The sequence below is a fragment of the Cupressus sempervirens genome, chromosome 4 (assembly GCF_028749045.1).
Source record: "Cupressus sempervirens isolate cs-2001-9-10 chromosome 4, ASM2874904v1, whole genome shotgun sequence".
Lineage (NCBI taxonomy): Eukaryota > Viridiplantae > Streptophyta > Pinopsida > Cupressales > Cupressaceae > Cupressus > Cupressus sempervirens.
Genome location: NC_143121.1, coordinates 357,318,664 through 357,341,880, shown reverse-complemented (window position 1 = coordinate 357,341,880; position 23,217 = coordinate 357,318,664). Strand labels below are relative to the sequence as shown.

Here is a 23,217-nt window from a genome sequence, read left to right as displayed (position 1 = left end):
GAGCTCGGTAAACATTAACTTTCCTTTGTTCACCTTGGGAGCTCGGTAAACATTAACTTTCCTTTGTTCACCTTGGGAGCTCAGTAAACATTAACTTTCCTTTGTTAATCTTGTGAGCTCGATAGATATTAACTTTCCTTTTTTAACCTTGGTAGCTCGGTAGACATTAACTTTCCTTTGATAACCGAGTGAGCTCAGTGAACATTAGCTTTTCTTTGTTAACCTTGGGAGCTCGGTAGAAGCTAACTCTCTGCCACTTTTTCTTTGATAATTGAGTGAGCTCAGTAAACATTAGCTTTTCTTTGTTATGTTCAGGAACGTTAGGTAGACACTGTAAATTGCTTTGCAAATCATCTGAGCTCGGTAGACTCTGTCTAATGACTGATATGAAATTTTTTGTAACATCAAAGACAATACACAATTAACAATTGTATCCAACAATCTCCCTCTTTGGCATTGATGGCAACACAACATGTTATAGCAAAATGAAATTGAAAACAAGTCTAACAAGCCTTTTTCTATTAGAACAAATTTCTTTATTAGAAAACTCTCCCTCTTTTACTAATCTCCTTTTGTGAGGAAAAACATATTCTTCTCAAAGAAAACTTCTTCCTTTCAAACAAATTTCAAAAAGATATGACAGTAAAACTCTCCCTCTTTGACAACACATGCCAAAGACAACATAGCTCAAATGGATTTGAATGTACCTTTAGTACTGATTCATATGCAATATTACCTGATTATGTTACATCAACTGATAGATCTTCAACTTGGTATGCGTTGATGCATCACTAAAACTTCATTTTAGTGAACTTCAGATAGGGGAGTGACCCCTAACTTACCTCTTAGATACAAGAATGCATCCTTACATAATGGCTTTGTGAATATGTTAGCAATTTGTTCCTTTGTATGAATACATTTCAATATGATCTCCTTGTCTTGCACCAATTCTCTAATAAAGTGATATTTTATTGCAATGTGCTTGGTTTTGGAATGCATCACTGGATTCTTAGATATGTTGATTGCACTTGTATTATCACAGAAAATAACAACTGGTTCTTTGATTTCTACCTTCATGCCTCCCAAAAACTATTTAAACTAAATAATATTAGAACAGTTTACTACTGTAGCAACATATTCTACCTTTGCTGTAGATTGAGATGCACAATTTTGCTTTTTGCTTGTCCAAGAAACCAACTTTTTTCCAAGAAAGAATGCTCCTCCACTTGTAATTTTTCTGTCGTCAAAGTTTCCTGCCCAATCAACATCAGTAAACACTTTCAAATCTAGATTACCTCCAAATTTGTACCATAAACCATAATCTTCAGTTCTTTTCAAGTATCTCATTATTCTTTTGATTGCCATTATGTGATTTTCTCTTGGTTTTGCTAAAAAATTTGCTACAATACCAACTGCAAGGGCAATATCTGGCCTAGTACGAACTACATACTGCAACTTTCCAATCATAGATCTATACAGTGTTTGATCTACTTCTTTTGATTCATCTTCCTTGGTAAGTTTTAATCCAGTACACATAGGAGTCCCAACTGGTTTACAATCTTCCATACCAAACTTTTTCAATATCTCCTTGATGTATTTTGATTGAGTGATGTAGATAACATTTTTATTCTTTTGAATTTGAAGATCAACAAAGAATTTGATTTCACCAAACATAGACATTTCAAATTCCTTGTTCATTTGCTCTAAAAATTATTTGCAAAGATCATCATTCCCTATAAAAACAGTATCATCTACAAATATTTTTGCCAAAACAATCTTATTATCTGGTCTTTCCTTTATATACAAACTACTGTTATCATTAGTTCTTTGAAAACTAATTTGAATAAGATAGTTATGCAATCTTTCATACCATGCTCTAGGGGCTTGTTTCAGACCATACAATGCCTTGTGTGATTTGCAGACCATGTTCCTTTTATCTGGATCAACAAAACCTTCAGGTTGTTCAATGTAGACCTCTTCATCCAGTATACCATTGAGGAATGTTGATTTGACATCCATTTGATAAACCTTGAATCCTTTGTGAGTAGCATATGCAAGTAAGGTTCTGACTCCTTCCAATCTTGCAACAGGAGCAAAAGTTTCTCCATAGTGTATTCCTTCTTCTTGAGCATATCCTTTGCATACTAGTCTAGCTTTGTTTCTTGATACCTTACCATCTTTATCTAACTTGTTTCTGAATACCCACTTGGTTCCAATCACATTTTTATCTTTAGGCCTGGGTACAAGAGTCCATGTCTTGTTTTTCTCTGTCTATTCTATTTTTTCATTCATAGCCTAAATCCAACTATCATCTTCCAATGCATCATTGATATTTCTAGGTTAAAAATCAGCAAGTAAACAAGTACCTTTCAACTTACTTCTTGTCATGGTTCTTTCAGATTTGTCTCCAATGATCTAATCTGCTAAATGATGTCTCCTGACATATTTTGCTAATATAGGTTCGTTGCCTTTTGAAAGAATGTCAATGTTATCTTCTTGCATTTCAATTTCAGGTTTTGGTTGTTCTGGCTCGGTAGATATTGGATCGAGTCCTTTAGACTCGGTAGACACTTGCTCGATAGCATCTGAATGTAACTTGGGTTGTTGTAGCTCGATTTGAACTTCTTGTAACTTGATTATTGATGACTCAGGAGTAGAAGATTCCTGATTGACTGGTACTGTATTAGGCTTAGTGAAAACAAACCTTCTATAATCTTCTGGTTCCCTTTTGCTTTCTTCTTCAGTCCTTTCTCCAAACTCATCAACTTTCACATGTGCACTTTCTATGACTTTATAAGTAGACAGGTTCAAACATCTATATGCTTTACTTTTGCAAGAGTATCCCAAAAATATTCCTTCATCACCTTTTACATCAAATTTGCTTTTTCTAGATTCTTTCAAAATGTAACATTTATTTCCAAATACTTTTAGATAACTTACATTAGGTTTGTAGCCATACCATAGCTCATAGGGAGTTTTGAATGAGTCCCTTTGAAGCTGTACCCGATTCAAGGTATGAACTGCACTGCTAATAGCTTCCTTCCAGTATTTGATAGCAATGTTCTTTTCAATCATTAGGGTTCTTGCACAATCCATGATATATATGTTCCTCCTTTCAGCTATTCCATTTTGTTTAGGAGTTCCAAGGGCTGATACCTGTCTTTTGATTCCTCTTTCAATGCAAAATTTATTGAACTCATGTGAAATGAATTCTCCTCCTCTGTCTGACCTCAAGCATTTCAATCTTTTTCCTATTTCCTTTTCTACTTTGGCCAAATACCATTTGAATTTCTCAAATGCTTCTGATTTGTTCGTTAGATATATGATAGTCATCATTCTTGAGTAATCATCAACAAAAAGAATGAAGAACTTTTCTCCAGTATAGCTTTCAATTCCAATGGGTCCACATAAATCAGTATGCACAATTTCTAATATATCTTCAAACTGATAGTTTTTACTTTTAAAACTAGTCTTTCCCATTTTACCAATCTGACAATTCTTGCATAGACCGACCTCAGGTTTCTTTATGTTAAGAATGCCTCTTACTTTCTTGAATTTGCCTATCTTTACCAAGTTATCAAAATTGACATGACACAACCTTTTATGCCATAACCAACTTTTTTCAAATTGAGCAATAAAACATGAACATTCACCAAGTTCAAGATAAAATAAGTTACCTTTTGTTTGAGTGCCTGATCCAATCATTTTTCCTTTGCCATCCAGTAGTCTTGCTTTTCCATGCATGAATTCTACTTTGAATCCATTATTGAGTAGTTGTGCCACACTCAAAAAATTATGCTTTAGTCCTTCTACCCAATAGGCATTATCACATATAAGTTCTTTGGTTAGAGAGATTCTTCTTCTTCCTTTTATACAACAAGGTTCATTGTTACCAAATCTTACACTGCCACCATCATAGTTTTCAAAGTATTCAAACTTAGTTTTATCACCAGTCATGTGATGAGAACAACCACTATCTATGATCCATGTATCATTTTTGCTCATATGAGAAATGTGTGCCATTTCCTCATCATTATCAAATTCATCTTTCATAGAAATGTAAACAATTTCATCTTCTTCTTCATCATTAGAATCTTTAGCCATAAAACATGTTTTCTTACCTTTATCTTTGAATCATTTGAAGTCTTTCTTGCCATTGTACTTGTAACTTTTCTTGTCATATTTGTTCTGCTTGTTTTGGCACCTAGCAACAATATGACCAACTTCTTCACATGAAAAGCAGATTAGAGGAACTTTGCCTTTAAATTTACCTCTGACTCTAGAATATTTCCTGGCTAGTAGAGCTTCAATCACTTCAAGATCACTATCTGAACTTTGGTTTGATTCATCTTCACTTCCTAACTGAGATTCCTTTTTCTTTTTACTTTTCTCCTTGAGTGAAAGCTTGGCTTCAAATGCTGACTCAATGTTTTTGGAAGCTCCAGAACATAGTTGTCAAAGTTGTCTAGTTGAAATGCAGTTAGTCTTCCAACTATGGCCTCAAGATTTATCTTATGATTCGCTTCACATCTTCTTTCTTGAATTGCAGAAACTCTGATTGCATAAATGGGAAGTAGAGTTCTAAGAACTTTACTTATAACTGTCTCTTCCTTGATATCTCCTCCAGATGCTTTGATTGCACTGACACATGCTTTGACTTTTTCAACGTATTTTGCAATGTTTTCATCATCTCTCATCCTCATTTGATCAAATTGTCCTCTCAGACTTTCTGCTTTGGCTCTTCTTACATTATCATCTCCTCCATAGATTTTTTTTAGCTTTTCCCACATTTCAAAGGTAGATTTGCAATCCTTAATGTCATCAAATTCTTCATAACTTAGAGTAGATGCTATATCTATTATCATAATGTTGTCGGTCTTCTTTTCAGCAATATCATTGACAGATAGTGTACCAGCTGGTTCTGCATATTTTTCATCAAGGTATTGTAGTCTTGTATCTCCAATAAAAGCTAGATGAAGTCTCATCAACCCTTGAAATGCTGAGAAGTTGTCCCTATTAAGTCTTGGAATTTTCCTCTTATAAGACATCTTGATCTTTGGCTTAGATCCTTGAAATCTTGTCCTGCAAGAACCAAAAGCTCTGATACCAATTGTTGGAAATATAGATGAAGTAATTGAGAGGGGAGGGGTGAATCAATTACCAAAAAAATCAATTCCAAAATAAATCCCTTAGATGTCTTTACATACTATTGATACTCAGCAAACAGTGCAGGAATACTGTAACTCGGTAGATTAATTAATTATTGATTATCTAGCATTCATAGTCATTAACATGCTTGCAAAGATTAAAATAAATGAACACAAGAGACACCAGATTTAACGTGAAAATCCAATATGGGAAAAACCACCAAGTAACTAGTCACCAATTTTCACTCTTCTGAAGTAAGCCCTGTTAGGAGCCAACCCTATTAAATGTTACAAAACAAACTGTTAGGTGTGACCTTGTTAGAGCATTTAATCACCATGTTAGGAGTGGTCTGGTTAAAGGTCTTGAGAACAATTCAATTGAACTGCCACCTATTTAGAGGATTTACAAAATGGCTACTAAACCAACTCTATTAAGAGATTCTAAATTCCCTGTTACTATGGTTAGAAAGCAACAATGAGATGACTTGAATGATATGCAACTTATCTTTTGCTGATTATAGATCTTTGTTCTGCTTTTACTGGATCCTAGCTGATCGAATACAACTTTGCATCTCCTCTAGGATATCTAATCCTTCATCAGAATTTGGTCAATTCACTTATTCCATCCTTATACATATATTAACTCTCACACCAATTCACAAATTGAACATCTATATATATACCTTTCAGATTATCAAGTCAGCTTAAATATAGGTTATAATAACTAAAAAATCATTACATCAGTCGGCTGCATGGAACAATTGAACTTAACATTAAAACAATAAAATTCTTTGTTGGCTGACCCAGCTCGGTAACCACTACTCCAGCATGGTTTTCTAGTGTTAACCAAGTGAAGCTTGGTAAACACTGCAAACCCTACAAAAATCCTTTGGAGATCGAGTGAAATCGGATAGTAATGATCTTCCTTTGCTGACCTTGTGAGCTCAGTAGACATTAACTTTCCTTTGTTCACCTTGGGAGCTCGGTAAACATTAACTTTCCTTTGTTCACCTTGGGAGCTCGATAAACATTAACTTTCCTTTGTTCACCTTGGGAGCTCAGTAAACATTAACTTTCCTTTGTTAATCTTGCGAGCTCGGTAGATATTAACTTTCCTTTGTTAACCTTGGGAGCTCGATAGACATTAACTTTCCTTTGATAACCAAGTGAGCTCGGTAAACATTAGTTTTTCTTTGTTAACCTTGGGAGCTCGGTAGAAGCTAACTCTCTGCCACTTTTTCTTTTATAACCGAGTGAGCTCGGTAAACATTAGCTTTTCTTTGTTATGTTCAGGAACATTCGGTAGACACTGTAAATTACTTTGCAGATCATCTGAGCTTGGTAGACTCTGTCTAATGACTGATATGACATTTGTTGTAACATCAAAGACAATACACAATTAACAATTGTATCCAACATGTAGATGTAAAAACCCAATATTTTATTGGCTTATGTTTTCCTTTAGTTTATGTTTTTTAAGCCTTTGGCTTGACTTTTGACTAGGTCGAACCCACGTGATTTCTATACAATGAACATAAAGAGTCACCCTGATTGAGGCCTCTATTGGAGACAAGCTTCTTTATTGTAACCTATAAAGTCCATGGTGATTCTTGTTAATAAAGTGTAATATGTATTATATGGATTGTATGGGCCACGAATTGTACACATGTTGGCTTAGTTACCATAAAATCGTTACATTGTTAAGGTCTTTGAAAATTTCAACATCTCAAGCTTTATTTGAAATTATTTTAAAGGCTTGAAAATGCTTTAGTGTTTCATTACATTGTTTAGGTCTGAAAATTTCAGCTAATGAGGTGTTATTCAAATCAATCCTAATAGTTCAAAAATGACCTTAAAATTTTATTTAATTGTTCATCTTTACAAATTAAGCTTGAGATTTCTTTGAATTATTTTTTAAGGCTTAGATAGGGCTTTTAATTTGCATTACCTTGTTCGTCTTAAAAAAATTAGTGGTTGAAGGTCTATTTGAATTAATTTTTAAGGCTCCAAAATAGGTTTTGATTTCTATTACATTGTTCATCTCTTAAAATTTCAACAATTGAAGCTTTATTTGTTAGTTTTAAAGGCAAGGAAACGACTTTATCTTTTCATGACATTGTTCAAGTCTGAAATTTTTTAGAAGTGGAGACTTTATTTTAAAAACGTAAGAGGCTTTTCTTTTCCTATGTAGGCAATCAACCTACCACAATGTTATTCACGTTTCAAAGATTCAAAGGGTCTATTTTTAATAATATGGATTTTGATTCAAAATTTTGGATCTTATAAGGGATAAAATTGTTTAAAATGTTTGAAAAATATTTTCTTGTGTTGGAAAAGTGCTTGAATTATTATTAGTCCCTGCCTATGTATAGGCGGATACTGATGTTTTTGTTTACCCCCCCCCCGCTAATTTGTGCAACCCAAAAAAAATACTAAGTTCTAAAGTTCAACAAACTTTATATTTTTAAATTAATTTATATTGATTTATTACCTTTTTCTAATTGGTCCGTTGCATTTTTGGTGGGGCTTATTTTATTTTCCCACTTCAAAAAATACAATATTTTCTAACATGCATTAATGAATTCATTAATTAGAACTCTATCTTTTCCATATTTGTGACAAATTCATTATTAATTACAACTTTATCTTTTGCATATTTGTCACAAGTTCATTAGATTTCTTAAAAAGTCATGTTTTTATCTTCCATAACAAAAATAATGTCTTATCAATATTAATATCACAATTTTTAGTTTTCAAAATAATTTTTAAAAATGTTTATATATTTTAAATTATTTTTAAAATTATTTTTATATAAATCAATAATTATTAAATTTAATTCTTTATTAAAATATATTATTGCTATTAAGAGTTGTATTTCTTTATATATATAGACTTTAGTATATATTAATTAAAAAATTAAAAACAATTAATTTCTAAATTTAACTTATCTAATAAAATTCTAAAAAATTTAAATTCTTGGTTAAAAATCTATTAATTCAAATCTCGTGATTTTACAATGCATTACATTGAGTTGTATATTTTTAGACAATGGCTAGTCGCCACATTATTCTATAAAATTAAAATTTAAAATATTAATTAAAAATCTAAATTAAATTTGCTAAAATTTATAACTTCTTTTTTCAAAACCATAATTTTAAATATTACATCCAATTTGTTTCCCTCGAGACAAGGACTCTGATGCAGAGCCACACCTTGGAAAACTCAGGAGGAATCAGTCACTCAATTGAGTTGCTTCAAGGGGCATCTACAACCTTCAGGATCACACACTAAAATAAGATTCAATAAACAAAACTTTGAAAATAAAATTTCCCAAAATATCTTCTTGCTGCCTTCGGATAGACCTGCACTCAGACATGAATAACTTTCGAACTAGAAAAGATTTACTCAATCCAACCGTTGATATTTGGCGTAACTAAGTTTCAAACAACATATAAAAATTTGAAATAAATCCAACAGTTCAAACTCAAGATATTGACCCCGCATCAGAGTACATTTTTTCTGAAAATAAATCCCCCAAAATATTTTCTTGCTTCCTTCGGATAGACCCGCACTCAGACATGAATAACTTTCGAACCAAAAAATATTTACTCAATCAAACCGTTGATATTTTGCATAACTAGGTTTTAAACAACATATAAAAATTTGAGAGAAATCCAATGGTTCAAACCCGAGATATGGACCCCGCATCAGAGTACATTTTTTCTGCAATTGTTATTCCCTAAACTGATTGCCATGAGAAATATATGAAGCATAACAGTAGAACCATAATCTTGAAAAAAATGCAGGAAACCAAAGGAGACATAAAACTTCCCATTCCTCCCCAAGTTCGAATCATTTTTTACATAAAAGATTGGCTTTTTAATAACCAAAGTCTGACTGGCCTTGTTGTCCAGTAGTAATAAAAATGCTTTCTTTTCCATCTAAAAATAGGAATCTGAAAGACGTTTTACCATCAATACCATGCAACAATCATGGATATTCTTGTAACTGCTAAGAATAGGAATCTGAAAGATGTTTTACCATCAATACCATGCAGCAATCATGGATATTCTTGTAACTGCTAAGAATAGGAATCTGAAAGATGTTTTACCATCAATACCATGCAGCAATCATGGATATTCTTATAACTGCTAAGAATAAGAATCTGAAAGACGTTTTACCATCAATACCATGCAACAATCATGGGTATTCTTGTAACTGCCTATTATCTGTCACCAATATATGATGGAATTCTCTTTAATTATTTAGCACAACTACGAATTAAAACAACTATTCTAATTTTAAAATCCACACACCTAGTCCTACGTGGCTATATCTGGAGAGCTCATCGAATTGCTACTCCAAGTATGCCACCACATGTAGGACATTGTTGAAAACATTTAAATTTAAAACACACACAAAACGTAAAACATTACTTATCATATTTTTCGCTCTACTACTGCAGCATACTCCCTTGTAGAAAGAATCTCAAGTCCACTTGAGATGAGATCTTGAACGAATGAACCGTACTTGTTGATTTGTTTCTCATCCATCCAGATAGCCTCTGTCACTGGTTTGTTCTTCCATTTGACTAAATACTGAGTGTATTGTCGTCTGCGAGTCTTCTTTATTTTTGTATCTAGGATTTTCTCCAATTGAGGTGGTGCTGGTTTAGGTACTTGTTGCAGATCTTCTGTTACTGAATCTTCATGTACGGCTTGTGTTTCAGAACCTTTGTATCGTGTGAGATCACAAACATTGAATATGGGTGAAATACCAATGTCTGTAGGTAACTGAATTTTGTATGCATTATGTCCATATTTTTCTAGAATTTGACAAGGACCAACCTTCTTAGGTAGTAACTTTGTATTCTTCGTTTGGGGTAACTTTTCTTTCTTCAAATATGCCCATACTAAATCACCAACTTCGAATTGTACTTCTCTTCTTTTCTGATCAGCAACTTCTTTGTACTTCTGATTTGAATTTTGTAGCTGCAACTTGACTTGATCTTGGACCTCTTTAATAGCTTCAGCAAATTTTTCAGCATGTGAACTACTTGGAAAAGTATTTGGAAGTTCCCTCAACTCGAGAATTCCTCTTGGATGTGTACCATACACAATCTGAAATGGAGATTTCCCTCTACTTCTATTCACTGTATCATTGTATGAGAATTCAGCCTGAGCAAGTACAAAATCCCACTTTTCTCCATGTTGTTTTGTAAGGCACCTTAATAAGTTTCCCAAAGATCTGTTGACAACTTCTATTTGGCCATCAATTTGTGGGTGATATGCAGATGAAAAAGACAAATTTGTGCCAAGTTTCTTCCAAAGGGTTCTCCAAAAATGACCCACAAATCTACCATCTTTGTCTGAAACAATATTCAGTGGTAATCCATGAATTCACACTATCTCCTTGAAGAATAAATCTGCAATGTATGATGCATCTTTGGTGGATTTACATGGTAAGAAATGTGACATTTTATTGAACCTATCCACAACAACAAAAATGCTATCAAACCCCTTCTGAGTTCTTGGTAATCCCATAACAAAATCCATACTAATACTTTCCCATGGTCGTGAAGGAATAGGTAAGGGCTGATACAATCATGTGTTGGTACTTTTACCTTTACTTTTCTGACAAATGGTGCATTCTTCCACAAATTTCCTCACATCCTTTTGTAACTTTGGCCAAAAATAGTTTCTACGAACCAGCTCTAAGGTCTTATCTAGTCCAAAATGACCAGATAATGCTCCACTATGTTTCTCCTGTATGATATTATCTCTCATTGAACACTTTGAGATGCAAAGTTGTTCTCCCTTGAACAATAATCCTTCTTGAAGCAGAAAATTAGAATATTCACTATTGTACCTCTCATCCAAATTAATACATGCTTGATAGATGTCCTTGAAATCAACATCATCAACATACATACCTTTCAGATTTGAAATGCCTATAGTTTCCAACTGAATTTGTGACGTAGTTAAAGTTCTCCTGCTTAATGCATCAACAACCTTATTTGTTACTCCCTTCTTGTGCTTAATAGAAAACGTGAATGCTTGCAATGTCTCTACCCATTTCATGTGCCTATGATTCAATTTCTCTTGACCATTTATGAAACTAAGTGCTTGGTTATCTGTGTATACAATGAATTCCTTGGGTAGCAAATAGTGTCTCCATTTCTTCAGGGTTTGAACAAGGGCATACATTTCCAAATCGTATGATGAATATCTCTGTTTGGCTTCATTGAGCTTCTCACTGAAAAAGGCTACAGGTCTGTCCTCTTGACTAAGAACACCTCCTATGACTATGTTGCTTGCATCACATTCTATCTGAAAGACTTTATTAAAATCAGGAAATGCAAGGACTGGTTGTTGGGCCACTTTTTGCTTAAGAAGTTCAAAGGCTTTATTGGCTTCAGCTGTCCAAAAAAATTTACACTTCTGCCCTCCTTTTATAGTATTCAAAATAGATGCACAAATCAAACTGAAATTTTTGATAAACTTTCTGTAGAAAGTGGCTAACCCATGAAAACTTCTAACTGTTGCAATAGGTCTAGGATTTGGCCATGAAAGAATTGCACTTACCTTATCTTGATCCATCTTGAGCGTTCCTTTTGAGATCACAAAGCCAAGGTATGTTAGTTCCTCTCGCATAAAACTACATTTCTCCATATTGATCATTAACTTTTCCTCTTGTAACCTTCTCAACACCAAATCTATGTGTTTCAGATGCTCCTCTTTTGTTTCGCTGAAAACCAAAATGTCATCTAGATACACTATCACAAGCTTTCCTGTAAAAATTTTCAAAACTTCATTCATCAGCCTCATAAACGTACTAGGAGTGTTAGAAAATCCAAATGGCATTACCTTCCATTCATATAATCCCTCATTTGTCTTAAATGTTGTTTTCCATTCATCTCCTGGCCTAATTCTTATCTGATGATACCCACTTTTTAAATCAATCTTTGAAAAATATCTTGCTTTCCCTAAACAATCCAGTAAATCTTCTATTCTATGCATTGGAAATCTGTACCTTATAGTGATCTTGTTCAGTGCTCTTGAATCTGTGCATAGTCTCCATGTTCCTTCTTTCTTTGGTGCTAGGACTGCAGGTACTGCGCATGGGCTTAAACTTTTACCAATCAAACCAACCTCGAGCAACTCTTCAATTTGTCTTGCCATTTCTTCATTTTGTTGTGGTGTTAGCTTATATGTCGCCTTGTTGGGTAATGTTGATCCTAGTATGAGATCAATACAATGACTGATTTCTCACACCGGTGGGAGACTTCTTGGTATTCCATCAGATATAATTTCTTTGTACTTGTCCAGAATTGGTTCCACTTCTTCAAGCACCTTTTCCTTCTTCTTTTCTGTCACTTCCACCTTCAAGTTTGAAGACTCCATCTCTGAATTTTCTTCCTCAGTCTGATTTTCAGCATCATTCTGTAATTTATTTTTAAGTACAGGAACTAGTGCAAAGAGTGGACACTTATTTCCTTTCACCTCTTTCAGAAATTCTTTCTTACTCATCACCATAACTTTGGCTTCTGTGGCTTTTGATTCTTCTTGACTTGGCTCAACTAAAGGTATCAATTCAATGACCTTTCCATTTTTTGTAATGGTATACATATTCTTCACTCCATTGTGATGTGCCTTGAGATCATATTGCCATGGTCTGCCAAAAAGTAAATGGCATGCATCCATCAATCTAAAATTCCACCCAAGCTTGCTCTTCTACTATAGTCTGTTGTCCTTTATTTAACCAAGATACTTTGTAAGGATACGGGTGTTGTGTTCTTGGTAGCTTTAACTTTTCCACCATTTCAAGAGACACAAAATTTTCTGTAGAACCAGAGTCTACCAATACCTTACAAACTTTTCCTCCAGATTTACAGGTAGTTTTGAAAATGGACTTCCTTTGTGGTGGTTCTTCTTTGACAGGCATTTTCAACAGTTTTCTTCTCATCATAAGTGCTTCCCCCTTTTCTGGATAACCATAACTTTCTGAATCTTCTTGTAAATCCGCTTCTTGTCCCAGGTGTATTCTCTTTTCGCCATGAGTACTAGAGCATGCTTTTGCTGGACATTTGTGTGCCATATGACCTTCCTGATTACAGTTGTAGCATCTTATTGGTCCATTCGTCCTTCCTGGTGATCTTCCTCTAAAATTTGGCCTTCTACCTCTGAAACTTCCTCTAAAATTATCAAACTTGTTAACTTCATTATGCAGCTCTGTTTGTGGTTGAAAATTTGGACTTCTTCCTCTAATTGTACCTCTTCCTTTGAATGGCTGCCTTCCTCTACCTCTGTTGTTATTTTCTTTTCTCCTTTTGATTTTCTCTTCCACCTTCAAAGCTAGCTGATAACACTTAGCTACGGTGTTAGGACTCAGCAACTGCAACTCTTCTTGTATGTTCATCCTCAAACCATTTAGGTATCTTGCTACCTTGATACTCTCAGGTTCTGCAAATTTTGACCTTAGACTTAACTTCTGAAATTCTTCTATATAAGTACAAACATCCATATCCCTTTATCTAAGATTCTGCCTCTTCTGATGCAACTGTACCTCATAGTCTTCAGGGAGATACGTCTCTCTTATCATTGACACCATCTTCTTCCATGAACAAATCTTCCTTTTATCCTCTTTTACCGTTTCTTCTTGCACAAAATTCCACCATGTAAGCGCTGCTCCCTTCATTCTAGATTTAGCTAATTTAACTTGCTGTGATTCTGAAACTTTCTCACATTCAAAATGATTCTCTAGAGCTTCAATCCATTCCAATACTAATTCAGCATCCATCTTTCCTGTAAACATCGGTAACTCAACAGATTTTCCTCCCAAAGCCTTTAAAGCTTTAAAAAATGGCTTCTCGTTCTCAGATATTTCATCTTCTTCACTGTCGGGTACGTCTTCCTCTTCTTCCATTTCTTCTTTCATTTCTTTCTTCTCAACTACATTTTGCATATATTCCAACTTACTGGCTAATTCTGCCACTATCCCCCTCAACTCTCTATTCTCTTTCTGGAGAAGTTCTTCTTGCTCCTCGACTTTCTTCGCTAACTCTGCATTGGTCACCATCTTGCTTGACCCTATTGAAGAATCTTGATCAGGGCCGTTCAACATATAACTTCACAACTTGCAACTCTCAAGCTCTGATACCAAAAATGATGCAGAGCCACACCTTGGAAAACTCAGGAGGAATCCGTCACTCAACTGAGTTGCTTCAAGGGGCATCTACAACCTTCAGGATCACACACTAAAATCAGATTCAATAAACAAAACTTTGAAAATAAAATCCCCCAAAATATCTTCTTGCTGCCTTCGGATAGACCCGCACTCAGACATGAATAACTTTTGAACCAAAAAAGATTTACTCAATCCAACCGTTGATATTTGGAGTAACTAGGTTTCAAACGACATATAAAAATTTGAGAGAAATCCAACAGTTCAAACCCGAGATATTGACCCCGCATCAGAGTACATTTTTTTTGCAATTGTTATTCCCTAAACTGATTGCCATGAGAAATATATTCAAAGCATAACAGTAGAACCATAATCTTGAAAAAAATGCAAGAAACCAAAGGAGACATAAAACTTCCCATTCCTCCCCAAGTTCGAATCTTTTTTACATAAAAGATTGGCTTTTTAATAACCAAAGTCTAACTGGCCTTACTGTCTAGTAGTAATAAAAACGTTTTCTTTTCCATCTAAGAATAGGAATCTGAAAGACGTTTTACCATCAATACCATGCAGCAATCATGGATATTCTTGTAACTGCTAAGAATAGGAATTTGAAAGATGTTTTACAATCAATACCATGCAGCAATCATGGATATTCTTGTAATTGCTAAGAATAGGAATCTGAAAGATGTTTTACCATCAATACCATGCAGCAATCATGGATATTCTTGTAACTGCTAAGAATAGGAATCTGAAAGACGTTTTACCATCAATACCATGCAACAATCATGGGTATTCTTGTAACTGCCTATTATCTATCACCAGTATTTGATGGAATTCTCTTTAATTATTTAGCACAACTACGAATTAAAACAACTATTCTAATTTTAAAATCCACACACCTGGTCCTAGGTGGCTATATCTGGAGAGCTCATCGAATTGCTACTCCAAGTATGCCACCACATGTAGGAAATTATTGAAAACATTTAAATTTAAAACACACACAAAACATAAAACATTACTTATCATATTTTCTGCTCTGCTACTGTAGCAGACTCTAGCTCTCAAAGAGCTCTTGTTAAATTTATGTCATTTTTTACATTATCAATTTGATTTAGAAAATAAAATGGTAATTATTTTGTTAAGATTTATAAAGAAGAATTTTTAGTGAATACTTTTTAAAATTATATCTTGGATATATTTATGTTTTATGGTCACCAAGACATTCTTGCATTTTGGTGGCCAATTCATTCTTACATTGATCAAATAGTTCATTTAGTAAACATGAACATCTTGGTTATATTCATGTTTTTCTATTATAGTACAAATGAACTAAAATTTGATGGTAATTGATGTAGGAGCATCTTGCATGAAAAAATTTATTGGAAAAAAAAAAAAAAAAAATCTAGAGGAGAGAGAAAAGTGACGAAAATTAGAGGAGAAATAATAAAAAATAAAAAAAGGGAAAAAGGAGAAAAAAAGAAAAAGAAAAGAGGAATTTCTATTTTCAAGGTGCATAGGTGGCGTAAATAGAAAAATAAGAAAAATAGTTGTCATTCCATTAATCGAGGTGTGTAGGTAGAAATTCTAGAAGGTTTTGGATAAATCATGTATTTAATATTTGTTGGGTGCTTAGTTGTATTTGGGTGGAAATTTAATATTTATTTAAAGGTAGTTGTATTTACCTTTTATTCCACATTGGTTGTGTTTGTAATGTCTTGGGTTAGAAGTGACTATTTAAGCAAGGCATATGAACATTTCTAATGAAGCTCAAAGAGAAGCTCAGGGAGTAGCTTGAGGAGTGGAAGCTCAAGGAGAAGTTTGAGAAGTAGAAGCTAGAAGGCGTGAAGACTTCAAGGTGTGAAAACTCTAAAGGTGTAGCTCTTCAAGTAGAAGTTATTGGTGAAGCTCTTGGTGTGAAGACTCTTATTTAGGATTTCTCTTATGTTGAAGAAGTCATATCATCTTGTGGGTGTTGTAAGGATTTTTCAAGTATAATAAAATTATTTCTGAAGCATTTTTTTTTTCTGTGTCTCTATATTGTTGCTTTCTTGATTGTGAGTGGGTAAGGGTGGTGCGGCCCTTTATCAAGTGGTATCAGAGCGGACCTCCATCAAGTGGTATCAGAGCGGACCTCCATCAAGTGGTATCAGAGCAGGAGTTCCTGAGTGTACAAGCAGATCGCCGAAGTGTGAGGCAGTTTGTACCAGGACCTTGGTTGGGAAAAGTTTATCAGAGCTTGTGGATTGCAAATCCATGGTCCTAGACTTGTGATGTGGTTCCTGATTGTTCGTGTGAGGTGGCAGGTTGCGATCTGACTTGCAAACAACTTGGTTGTCACAAGGAGTGTGGGAAGGATTTTTTGCAGAGGGTTTACGAAGATCTTGGGAGATGGCTCCAAGAGGATTGGACCCTAAGATGATTGCGAAAATCCATGATATAGTGGAGAGGAATTTTTCTAAGATGATTTCTCGGTTGGATGATAGATTGGCTGATCAAGTTAAGGAGGTTCGTGAGAGAAGATGGCATCACAAGGTTGAGGTGGAAGAGGTTGGTTTTGCTAATCAGTCTGTGGAGTCTGATGCAGAACCTGTAGAGAAAATAGAGGTTGTTGCTAAGGATATTCCTAACCTTGCTAATGTTGGGATGGAGGTTGGTTTTCATGATCAATTGGTTGAATCTGACATGGAGATTATGGAGCACTTGGAGGTGGATGATCCAGTTGTTGGAGGTGAGTTATGTATTGCAGAGCATCTTGTTGTGAGCAATGAGGTTGCTGGTGTTGAGAGTTTGGCATGTGTTGATGGAGATCTACATGTGGCTGTTGATGTGGGGTTTGTTGCTATGGGTGTGAATTCACTACTTGCTGATGTGAATGGGAGTTTGGTAATGAAGCATTACATTCAGTTTGTTCTTGTGCATGAGCTTGTTGATTGGATGGTTGAGATGTTGGTGTGGAGGATTTGCATGGTGGTTTTGTTGTCCCTATTGAGGTGGAAACCTTTGGTGAAGATGAAGATGGTGGTAGATCTTTCTTTTGGCGTCAAAGTGTGGGACACACTTTTCTATCTACCAGGGGAGTCTGATGCAGGAGCATCTTGCATGAAAAAAATTATTGGAAAAAAAAAAAAAAAAAATCTGGAGGAGAGAGAAAAGTGACGAAAATTAGAGGAGAAATAATAAAAAATAAAAAAAGGGAAAAAGGAGAAAAAAAGAAAAAGAAAAGAGGAATTTCTATTTTCAAGGTGCGTAGGTGGCGTAAATAGAAAAATAAGAAAAATAGTTGTCATTCCATTAATCGAGGTGTGTAGGTAGAAATTCTAGAAGGTTTTGGATAAATCATGTATTTAATATTTGTTGGGTGCTTAGTTGTATTTGGGTGGGAATTTAATATTTATTTAAAGGTAGTTGTATTTACCTTTTATCCCACATTGATTGTGTTTGTAATGTCTTGGGTTAGAAGTGCCTATTTAAGCAAGGCATATGAACATTTCTAACAAAGCTCAAAGAGAAGCTCAAGGAGTAGCTTGAGGAGTGGAAGCTCAAGGAGAAGTTTGAGAAGTAGAAGCTAGAAGGTGTGAAGACTTCAAGGTGTGAAAACTCTAAAGGTGTAGCTCTTCAAGTAGAAGTTATTGGTGAAGCTCTTGGTGTGAAGACTCTTATTTAGGATTTCTCTTATGTTGAAGAAGTCACATCATCTTGTGGGTGTTGTAAGGATTTTTCAAGTATAATAAAATTATTTCTGAAGCATTTTTTTTTTCTTGGTCTCTATATTGTTTCTTTCTTGATTGTGAGTGGGTAAGGGTGGTGTGGCCCTTTATCAAGTGGTATCAGAGCGGACCTCCATCAAGTGGTATCAGAGCGGACCTCCATTAGTAATAATTATTTTGAAGTCATTTTTCTTTGAGGATATATGTTATTTTTCTTGATTTTTGAATTTTGTTTTCTAGCTTTGGAAGATGTCATTATTGAAATTTTTGTGTTTATAATGACCATGTATAAACTTTATTAGGTTCAGTTTTAACTATAATAGAATTTTTTCCTCTATTATTTACAAAAGGCAAGGAATTCAACTCCATGATAGCTCTTGTCAAAGAACACATTGATGTACATTCAAACTAACATACATTTAAATATGTATTATTTAGGTTTTATCTATCTTTTTAGTAAACTTAGATTCATTTATTTAGTTTTCTTTTGTGTTATTATTCATTTGCTAATAACCAAAGAAAATTTATAGTTGATTCAATACTCTTTCCCAAAGATCTTACTATTCATGTAACTTTCATATAAATGTCTCAATAATGATGAGTACCGACACCAATAAACTCGCACAATCGACCTAGCTACTAATTTTTTCTCCAAAAAAACTTCTAATTTGTGAAATGTAGTGCACTGCTATTGAAAATCACTCCAACTACTTATTACTCTTTCTCTAATTTTACCTATAAACATTTTTTAAAATAAAAAATAATTAATTATCTTCGTAAATTATTTTCAAAGCTTTGCAAAGTTGCATGAATGAGATAAGTCTAAAATTGATGTATAGAAAATGTCCATGATATGAACAAGAACAATGTGTGACAATGTTAATTGACTTTGTGCATTCTTTTTACAAAGATCCTATTACATCTATTTGTGTTTTATATATACTTGCTAGCCTCAATCTCATTCACAATTCATGAAATTGTCTTGCATCTATTCATAGTATTTCCACATTAATTCTTGCTAATGATTATAATCCTCTAGCTTTTACACTTTAGTTACTCTCTTTATGCATCATCATCTATGACCATTTCCCTTAAAGCCATTGAAATTATTAGATTGCTAATAGTTAGGATATATTTTATAATTGTTATCTTATTAATGTGCTCATGTTGGTTATATTGGACAATATTTAGATGTTTAACAAATTAATTTAATTATTTTTTTAACTTAGCATAGTTTATGTCCCTAAAATTTGTAAGTTTTCAAGTAAATTAATGAATTTGGTGGTCAAAATTCTAATTAAAAAAATAATTATTTATGTATATATAAACAACATTTGTCTATGAAATTTATTATTGATCTAGAGAAGGATATTATAACTCAAGGTTATTCGATTCAATAAACAACCTAGAAGTCATATTGCATTGTTAAGTTGACCTTTTGACACTTGCATTCAATTATTATTGGATTAACTTCAAGAAAACTAGTTTTTCAATTAGCAAGTTTCAACTGTTCATTGTTTTTCTGAGTATTGATGATCATGTATTTCATAATTTTTAACTTTTCATGAGTACATTATATTAGTCTTCTTATACAAAGTGTCTTCCAAATGGCTATGTAAGGGCCAAAATGCACTTGATTAGACAATTTATTTATATTTGTTAAATAAAATAAAATTAGGAAACATGTTGTAGTGTAATTTTAAAATTAATTAATTAATATAGATAAATTGTCTAATTAAGTGCATTTTGGCGACTGCATAAACATTGATGCATGTTTCAAACAGTAGAATCTTGCTTGGTCAAAATCAAAGATATGTACCTAATGCATAATTATTTGACTTATTCATTAATTGATAAGTAGGAGATAATTTCCATAGCAAGTCAAGATTTAATTGTGTAGTTTTTGAGTCAAGCTCATTGACCCATATTACATGAGTAGTGATTCAACACGAATCCATCTCTCATGAGAATAAATGGAACACTTGGCACTCATTGGATCTAGGTGATACTCACTAAGGTGAAGCATTAGGACTTCACAGGAGGTCACCCATCCCAGTACTACTCCAGCTTGAGCGTGCTTAACTATAGAGTTTCCTCCATGGTTAAACCCACTCTCCTTGCAACTCAATTGCAAAACCTTCACCAAGTGTTGTGCCTTATGAACCATTTATTAGAAAACCCCTTAAGCTCATCAATTGATAAGTAGAGATCAATAATTACCACTCCAGTTGTACTATGCCACACTAGTGTGGTTGTATAACTGAAATTGTAGAGAGAGGTATCTTTTGATTTTATTCTCAAACTCCATTGGACACAACATTCTAATTTTCTTCCTTGTAGATGATAAATCTAGCATATTTTGGATTAAAAAAATTTCCTCCTTAATGGATATATGTGTTTGAAGAACCATTTTAGTTGCCATGATTAAATTTGTACCTAAATTTGTCCTAGTTTAGTATAATTACATTTACCAAATTTTATATTTTGTACTTGACAATTCTAATATGTCATATGTGGAATCAAGATTGTATTCTTTTTTATGAATTTTATGAATCTTGAAGGTTGGGTTATTCAATGTCACTCTTATCTAATCACATAACCATCTCAAACCATCAAATTCATCTATAGTTTTTAATTGAAATTCATTGTAGTTAGGAGAAAGTAGGTGCACGCGACTTTCTTAAATTTGTCTATTTTTTGCTATGAATATATTCTTGTTAAATAGTGCCCTCGAATAAGTCGTCATGCTTTCATAGCTCAAACCCACTAGGTATTATGATGATTCATAAAAATAAACATTATTTCATGTATCTTATTCATTGTGTTCACCGTATTTAGGAGATGTGATTGAGAATTGTTTTATGATGTTATAGGGGAAGCATTTCAGTAGTCACTATAGTCAACTTCACACAAGCACAATTTTAAACACCAAATCATATATTGACAATTTATTTTTATTTTCTTTGTTTGCACCTTAATTGCTTATAGTTAATTTTTTAGCTTCAATTTGTTATATGTGATTGGGTTACATGGTTAATTGGACATATAACAAATTGAAGTGATTCTAGTACATTTAAACTGGTACTATTAACCATGTACTAGAATCACTTCAAAAATTCTCAATACTTATGTACAAAAGTCTTGATAATTGTTTAAAACATTATTAACAAAAGTGAATAGTCAATCAACCATTTCGGTTATTACATATGACATATTTATGAAACTTTTACTTATTATTTTTAATTCCATTGAAATTCATAATAAAAAAATGAAGAATTGAAAATTTGAAACATACAGCTATTAATGTAGGTTAATGATTAAACACTTAAATATTCCACTAATTTCATTCTGGTGATCTATATAAAGCTAAGGAGAGTAATGAAGCAATCACTCTCACCATATATCAACCCAAAAACGCTAAAGAGAGCAATGAGCCATCACAGTCACCATATGTCAACCCAAAAACTATGGCTGATGTCGTAGACTACAAAAGCCCCTTCCCTTTCCTTTCCTTTCCTTTTTTTCAGAAAAACAACTACTGCATCTCTCCCAAATTAACTAGTTAACTAATAGTTCTGCCGAATTTACTTGCACCAATAGCAAACCCATCGTTATGCTGAATCGCTGATCTGTTTCCATCAGACTCTGATTCCTTTTCCTTCGTAGAAATTCAGAAACCGACCGGCAGTTTTTAATATTTCTTTATCATAAAATTGAATTCAGAGCTACCGTCAACATTTAAAATGTGAGAAATGGTTGTATACCCCACCCAGTACAAATATATATAATCAAGGGCAAAAGACAAAAAGCGTTGTGCAAAGCGTGCAAAGTAGGGATGGCATCTATTTCAAAATTTAGAACAGAGAGACAATGTCTTCTATTTAAATTTCATTTATTAAAATGTATTACAAATATACTCCACTAGATGGTCAAAGCGCAACGGAAGTAAATTCAATACAATAAAATGAACAGAGTTACAAACGAGCCAAAAGCAAAGCTGTGCAAATAATGAATTTGGGCGGATTAATCATCCCATCTTGCCAAATTTGTGTTTCAAGTCAAATGCAGCATTCTTCCAACACACAACAGCAGCAGAGGGCAGCACAACTGCATTAAACCAACAGAGAAAATTATTTGTCAGATCTACATGAAATATAAAACAATATGGCATTTCCCAATCTAATCATTCCTTCACTGATCTATTTTCCAACAAGCTTTAAATCGTGGACGTTCAGATAAGGGATGGATCGAAAGTACCCACTTAAAAGAATGAGATTCTATTTCTTAATGTTTTGAATTGAAATTTAGATATAAAAGAGGTAACCCATTTAGCGCAAGAGAAGAAAGGAGAAAACTCACCATCCTTTCCAAAATCCATCTCCTCTTGATTTTGTCTGAGGAGGAGGTCCTCCCTGAGGAGCATATAAACCTTCCTGTGGGTAACCAGCTGAAGGATAGCCCTGTGGCGGTGGAGGATAAGCCTGTGGATACCCTGTTTACATTTGAAAGAGGGAAATTTTTTATAGAACTGCTAAGATTGTTTTCCAATCAATCAAAAGAAAAAAACTTATCTGAGAAAGGGAATGCTTCAAAAACCCTAAATAACAAAGGAAAAGAGTAAACATTAAGAAAAGCCCTAGGAAGTGAGTATGAGGAATACCTTGCGGAGGAGGAGCTCCAACAGGGGCCTGGTTCTGATTGTAATAACTCATTCTCTCTGAACTGAACAAACAAGAAATGTGAAACAAAGGCTTCAAAGAGTAGTAAGCGTCCTTTTGTGAGGAAACGAAATGAATGAATGCTATGGAAATGCTAAGCAGTGTTCTTCATTAATAAATAGGGATGTTTTTGGAGCAGCGGGGGAAGTTTCGACGTAAAATGCAACGACGGTAATTGTGGTTACGCGTTTGTTCGGTTGAGCACATTCCTGAAATTCCTTGCATCATTTGCCTCCGTAAAAGTCGGCGACGCGGCGTCTTTCATCGTTGTTGAGTTTCTTCTCTTAGAAGAAATGTGTAGATGTGACATTGCACACGGTGTTTTTATGATGATTTGTTCCCTGTACCTATCTTCAATTGGTCAATTCTCTCATACTTGGTCAAATAACTCTTTAAAAGAGTGAAGTGTATATATAATGTGTTGTTAGTAAGTTAGAATAGTTTTAAAAGAATGAGTTGTCA

General features: G+C 33.9%; 1 protein-coding gene across 1 annotated transcript; it reads right to left on the bottom strand.

The window, feature by feature from the left end:
• Positions 1-21,910: 21,910 nt before the first annotated feature.
• LOC149561542 (uncharacterized) lies at positions 21,911-22,893 on the bottom strand. The gene is made up of 3 exons (XM_089825179.1): positions 22,698-22,893; positions 22,397-22,529; positions 21,911-22,144 (listed from the first exon to the last, which is right to left on the bottom strand). Exons 1-3 carry the CDS (start codon positions 22,747-22,749, stop codon positions 22,096-22,098), a joined length of 234 nt encoding a protein of 77 aa, XP_089681305.1. The 5' UTR covers positions 22,750-22,893; the 3' UTR covers positions 21,911-22,095.
• Positions 22,894-23,217: the final 324 nt, after the last annotated feature.

Excerpts from the sequence above, each read along its gene's own strand:
- LOC149561542 (XM_089825179.1), bottom strand. The coding sequence starts at position 22,749 with ATGAGTTATTACAATCAGAACCAGGCCCCTGTTGGAGCTCCTCCTCCG. Across the intron at positions 22,530-22,697 it reads TGGAGCTCCTCCTCCGCAAG|GGTATCCACAGGCTTATCCT; the intron begins GTATTCCTCATA and ends AAATGTAAACAG. Across the intron at positions 22,145-22,396 it reads GATGGATTTTGGAAAGGATG|TTGTGCTGCCCTCTGCTGCT; the intron begins GTGAGTTTTCTC and ends GGTTTAATGCAG.